The sequence below is a fragment of the Acanthochromis polyacanthus genome, chromosome 14, assembly GCF_021347895.1.
Source record: "Acanthochromis polyacanthus isolate Apoly-LR-REF ecotype Palm Island chromosome 14, KAUST_Apoly_ChrSc, whole genome shotgun sequence".
Taxonomy (NCBI): Eukaryota; Metazoa; Chordata; class Actinopteri; family Pomacentridae; genus Acanthochromis; species Acanthochromis polyacanthus.
Genome location: NC_067126.1, coordinates 6,699,930 through 6,706,186, shown reverse-complemented (window position 1 = coordinate 6,706,186; position 6,257 = coordinate 6,699,930). Strand labels below are relative to the sequence as shown.

Sequence of the window (6,257 nt, the reverse complement as noted above, 5' to 3'; positions counted from 1 at the left end):
TGATTTCAGTTAATCAGCAGTTTATTGCAGTGTTTCTCTCTGGTTTTGTTTATGGGAGCTACATTGCTATTTTTTGTTAATCGGATGTTCAAATTATTACTACCAGAAGGCAACATGCTGCCAAATTGCACTTATGGAATCACTTTTTCCCCCAACAGATTTGCTACGTTCATTCAAGTCAGATGTTGGACTTTCATCCCTACTTTTCTTCACATATTTTATGGAACTTCCCCAGAGTTGTGCCACTGTGTGTGTGTTCATTTCCCAGGGGAGTATGTGCTGCAGACACAGATGAGCTAATGAAAGTTCACAGTCAGCAATCCATATGAATCAGATACTTGTTTAACACCAACAACATTGTGGTTATTAATGTTAATTTTTAAAATCTATTTATACCTAAGAAAAAATCCTCATGAAATGTGAAAGTTACAGTCCTACCAGTACTTAGCTTGTTAGCATACACAAGTGCACACGTTTTGTTTCCATTTTGTTGCTTAAACAACTTGAAACTGCAAAAAAAAAATCAAATCATCAGTACAGCAAAATAAAGAGAATGCAGTTATTCGCTTTTAGGACAGCTTATGTATATACCTGACATTTTCTCTAAGTAAAATGTTGACACTTGCTCTTCATCAATCACAAAAAACAAAGTTTACAAATGCACTGTGCACTTCACAACCACTGCCGTTGTCAGTTTAAGTTTGCTTGCATATTTAGAATTGCTTCAGCGTTTTCTACATTGTGTTCATGAAGTTAAGGAGGATCAACAAAATGAGACTTTCATTGTCCAGTGTAGCTGTCTGATTTTCCGTGCAATGGAAATAAATATCTTGAAACTTGAAATATACGCACTGGTTACTGAGTTCAAGCAAGCATTTATTGGATAAATGGGTACATAGAATGAAGGGAAAACTGCATACATGTTATCATGTTAGTGAAGTTAACATTATCGTCTTGAATATATGTTAGCAATAGAAACAAATTCCAGTTCTCTTACAAGCAAATCAAAATCACGCAAAGGTATTTGAGAAGACATGGGCGTTATTTAGCTTAAACTGACGTTATAGAACATCTTCTTTATGTGTTTAGAGATTTCTTTCAGTTTGACTCCATATATAATTGGATTAAACAGAGGACTATACACAACCACTTGTAAATTCATAATTAATCTCACAGTTTTTGGAAAATCATATTTCACTTCAGCCATAATGAAATCAAATGCACACAAACAAGAGAAACTGATTAAAACAATCAGGTGCGGTAAACAGGTCTCGACAGCTTTTCTCCTGACATCTCCACTGCTTCGGTATGACACTGTAAGTATCTTTGTGTATGAAAAAAGTATGAAAAGCACAGGGAGTATGACAATGTTGAGAAACACAAAGACACCATATATTGGTACCGCTATGGAGGTCACACAGTGAAGTTTCTGGATTAAATTATTGCAGAAAATTCCTTTCAAAGTAAAGCTACAGAGTTGCTTTTTGCCACCTAGTGCCAGTGCCAGTGCCCCTCCGATGTGACAGCCAGGCAGAAACCATGCATAAAACAGAAAAAAAACAATGGTTCTTTTTTTCATTACAGTTATATATTGCAATGGTTTACATATAGAAACATATCTGTCATAAGCCATGGCTGCTAACAGTAAGAAATCTGAACCACCCAATGCATAATACATCAAATACTGAAACAGACAAGCTGCATAGGATATGACCTGTTTCTTTGATAAAACATCAATAAAAAGTTTCGGGTAAATTGCAGTGCTGAAAAGAAAAGAGTTCACTGACAGAGCTGCAATGAAAATGTACATTGGCTCATGGAGGTTTTGGTGAATCCAGATCAGGTACACAATAGTCGAGTTACTGCAGATTATTAAAACATATACCGTCAATGTCATTAAAAAATAGAGATATCTGTATTTTTGAATTTGTACATAACCATCAAAGGTTATATATGTTGTATTGAACTTATCATCCATTAATATTATCAACAATTAGACATTAAACAACATAACAGGCAGATTGGATAATAATAAAGAAAAGGATATCAGGATTCCATAGACACACAAGTGTGAGATACCTGACCATGAGATCCACTGTCATCTCCAGATCACAGAAAGTAAAGAATCAGTGGAATGATTTTATAAAGTGTTTTTTCTCTCTGTGGATCTCATTAATCTAACTGACCTGTTACCATGTGAACACTTCAAACCAACTCTTGAAGCTGAACCCATGGGTGTTGATGTTGTTTGTTGTCTTGCCATGTCTTCAGCACATACATTCACAAAATGTCCCAACTGACTTTATTCAGACAAGAAATTATCGCTAAATATGTCGTAGTGAAAAAACGTTAATGTGAACTTATAAAGACCATGTAGATCGTTGCACCTTTGAGTTCATCAGTGACTCTTATTTTTCTGAGATGGAAACACTGAAACAGATGTGCCTTTGTTATTTAAAAAAAATCATGCATTTTGGTTCTTTCAACAATTTATTATTGGTCTTATGGAAATATGACAAAATATGCTGGGTGAAAATACACATGTAACAACTGGAATTATCCATTTTTGATATTGTAGAAAGCATATCCAGGGTAAATACATTTTCTTAACACTTTGGACTTAATACAATTGACTAAAGCTGCTGACTCCTGGAAGATACTTTAAATAGGGCCCATTTGATACAGTCATTAGTCTCAGCCTCAACAACTACAGTGGGAAAGTCTGCGGAGCTCAGCAAAGATATGAAAAGTAAATCATTGACTTGAACAAGTCGGGAACGTAACCTGGAGTCATTTCAAATCAGCTACAGACCAAATTCATCTGCACAAACGACTGCTTGTAAGTATAAAGTTCATGGTAAAGTTGAGTACCACATCACATTGTCAAAGAAAAGGCCTTCTGGAAGAGAGTTCCACAGACAATCACCAGAAATATGTTTGAAGGTGAGATATTTAGGCCTTTAACCCCAAGAACGACAAACCTACCTTTAAGCATGGTGGTGGCAGTATTATGCTCTGGGGCTATTTTGCTCCAAATGGAACTGGTGTTTTTCAGATAGTTAATGAAATATTCAAGGAGGATTACGATGTAGTTGGGTGTTTATGATAGACAATGAGCCAAAACACAGCTCAAAATTGGTAAAGAAATGGATAAATCAAAGCCAGAATGAAGATTTTGACTGGTCTTCCCAAAGTCCTGACTTAAACCCATTCAAGAACCTGTGGACTGTGATGAAGAAACAGGGGTCTATTTCACGAAGCAGGTTTAGTGAAAACTCTGAGTTTGTTAACCCTGAAATGAGGGAAACTCAGAGTTTTCCGCTTCACGAAGCGAGGTAACTCTAACCAGGGAATGCGGGGTAACTCTAGCCTGTTTCACAAAGAGGGGTAACTTCAACTCTCGGTCAGTTACCGCAGTAACAGACTCTATGACTCTAACCTGCTCGCCAGCAGGTTTATCTGAGAAAACCTCGAGTTTCTCTCCGTCTCCGCCCTCTTTCAGCCACACACGCTGTTTCATTTCCTCATTCATTCAGTCAGTAAGCGAGCGAGTTTTGGCGTAGAACAGCTTTTATTAACGATCCAGTGAATAAAGGAGCAGCATTACTGCACAGATAATTAAATATTCGTCGGTAGATTGTTATCAGACCGAGCATAAATGTTCTCGCATTTCCGGACAATTATCGGTTTGAGCGGTACCGTTTCATAATCGTTTGAAGTCCATAATCTACATAAACAACCTAATCCGTCCTTACATTTACATTACCAGCCGCAGTCATGCTCTCACATCCAGCAGATATTGTGTGTTGCGCTGCGGTTCTTTGCAAATGGAAGTTTTTATATAATGTCGGGGATGCAGAACACTACAGTAAGACAACTGTATGCAGGACAGTCAGAAAAGTTTTCCTGGCTCTGAAACGACTTTTACTCATCATTGTGGACATAAACCTGTCAGAGCATCAAGGAGGATCCATGGGATTGCAGGTGAATGATGTAGAGATCTGTTAAATTCATTTTAAATCATATTCTGTTAATGACATTGTGCTGCAGCCTCAGACTGGGATTAGTCATTTTAATTTCTTTCAGGATTTCCCAGTGTGATTGGCTGCATAGATGCACACACATCCCCATCACAGCTCCCTCACATCATGAACAGGAAGTCCATTCACAGCATAAATGTGCAGGTAGGCTACAGGTAGACTGACGACTGTTTCTAAATGTTAAAGACTGCATCATAGTTCAACATCTGTCATTCTCTGCACTGTCCAGATCATATGTGATGCTGCATACATCATTTCTAATGTGGAGGCCACGTGACCTGGGTCTGTTCATGACTCCAGTATTTATGGAGAGTCTAACCTGAGCAACAGACTGCAGCGTGGTCAGCAGCATAAAGATTTTCACAATAGAATTCTCTTGTCTCCCTCCTTTAATATGCTCTGATGTATCCACTGTACATTACAGGAGAGTTTGATGGCCTTCTGCTGGGTGACAGGGGTTACCATGACAACCCAGGCTGATGACCTCATACCCTGACCCTGAACCAGGCCCCCAACAGAACTTCAACCGGACTCACTGCAGGACCAGAGCCCGGGTGGAGATGACCATAGGCCTGCTGAAAGCCCGTTTCCAGAGCCTACATCTCCTCAGGGTGACCCCTGAGAGGGCCTGTGATATTACTGTGGCATGTGTTGTTCTTCATAATATTACCACTATTAGAGGAGAGCAACACCCTGCCCTACAAACTGAAGACCCAGATGATGAGCCCATCCACCTGCAGCTATCCAGGACAGCAGAGCAGTCAGAGACACCGTATGCAATAATCACTTTAGAGTTTAAGTCACCATCATCACCACCACAGCAAATAAAGACATGATACACATTTCATTTGCTCTTCTTTATTTCCTACAGATAAAACAGATAGTTCAGTTCATGTTCCAGTAGTTAACATAATTCACCTGTGACCATCACCACCTCTAACTTGTGCTCCAGTATTTCAATTTCCAGATCTCCCCTCCTAATCTGTTTTTTTGGATTTTTCTCAGCAAATGCAGTTTGTAAATCTGTTTTACTGATAACTGGGAATACATAGAGGACATTAAATTATACAGTTGCACATGAATTGCACAGAATGAAGCTCTGGTGTTTCCTGAACATCCATCTCACTGTGTCAGTCTGTGCAGTGGAAGCTGAGGAACCATCCTGCTGCTGTCCAGCCATGCTCTGTTAAAAAGGATGAGAATGTGCAATACTTCAGTGTAGGCTAAATGTCACACTCTATATTCCACCCAAAATGTGAATGAGAAGAGAACTATCAGTAACATAGCTCTGTATGCCTTTCTGGATCCCCCTCTGTAAAGGCAGCAGACACAGTTTCATCCTCTTCATCCTCGATCAGTGACATGTTTCAGTAAACTTAAACTACCATTTGGATAAATCTTTGGAGTGTTGCCTACTTACAATTACAAGGTATATATATATATATATATATATATATATATATATATATATATATAAATATATATATATATATGCATCCATGACATTTTATACCACCGTTTTACAGGCATCTGCTTTCTTTCTGTTGGCTGAGCAGAAGTCTATGTTAGTTTAAATAGGCTTAATTATTTAACATAACATGATATGGATGCAGACATTTAGGCTATGTGGATAAAACAACTGCACAGTCAAACAGCCACTTAATATTTAGGCTACTTTACAATGTAAAACATGATCAACATGAAGTACCTCCATGAGATAATGCCGAGGTCTGACCTGTTTGAACAATGTTTTTATATTTCATCTTAAGCTGCTGCCCCGTCGGGATTTCACCTAAATGAAATAACTTACTAGGCTGCCATTCAGACAGTTATTCCCTGTAATATTATTATGATTACAAAGGACTACATTTAAACTTACGCATTGATCCGGGCAGCAGTGTTCTCCACGCCGTCTCTCTCTCTTTTGCAGCTGCAGCGGTGTTGCACTTCTTTCCGAAAACGTGTTCAAACTCGCCGTATGAGCGCGTTAAAAACTTTCATTTCAAAAACGCAGCCTTTCGCTTCCCCGTTTCCATGGTGACTCGTCGAATCGGGGTTCCATTGATGCTGTCTTTTCAGACTTGCCGTGCAACTCCGGGTCAAACTACTCCGAGTTGATTAAACCAACTCATATCAGCCGTTGTGAAACCGAAAACTCAGAGTTTTCTATCTCAGGGTAGATCAACTCAGAGTTGAGGAAGAAACTCAGAGTTTGTA

The 6,257-nt window shown here is 38.8% G+C and overlaps 1 protein-coding gene and 1 long non-coding RNA gene across 2 annotated transcripts; one reads left to right on the top strand and one right to left on the bottom strand.

The window, feature by feature from the left end:
- Positions 1–1,045: 1,045 nt before the first annotated feature.
- LOC110972111 (olfactory receptor 4D6-like) lies at positions 1,046–1,978 on the bottom strand. Its single transcript, XM_022222511.2, has one exon. It carries the CDS (start codon positions 1,976–1,978, stop codon positions 1,046–1,048), a length of 933 nt encoding a protein of 310 aa, XP_022078203.2.
- A 2,362-nt stretch (positions 1,979–4,340) lies between these two features.
- Positions 4,341–4,885, top strand: LOC127537187 (uncharacterized). Its single transcript, XR_007946807.1, has 2 exons — positions 4,341–4,381; positions 4,465–4,885. It is a non-coding gene; the product is annotated as an uncharacterized LOC127537187 (long non-coding RNA).
- The last annotated feature ends 1,372 nt before the right edge of the window (positions 4,886–6,257 follow it).

Coding starts and splice junctions, on each gene's coding strand:
- LOC110972111 (XM_022222511.2), bottom strand. CDS start 1,978: ATGGATGATAAGTTCAATACAACATATATAACCTTTGATGGTTATGTA.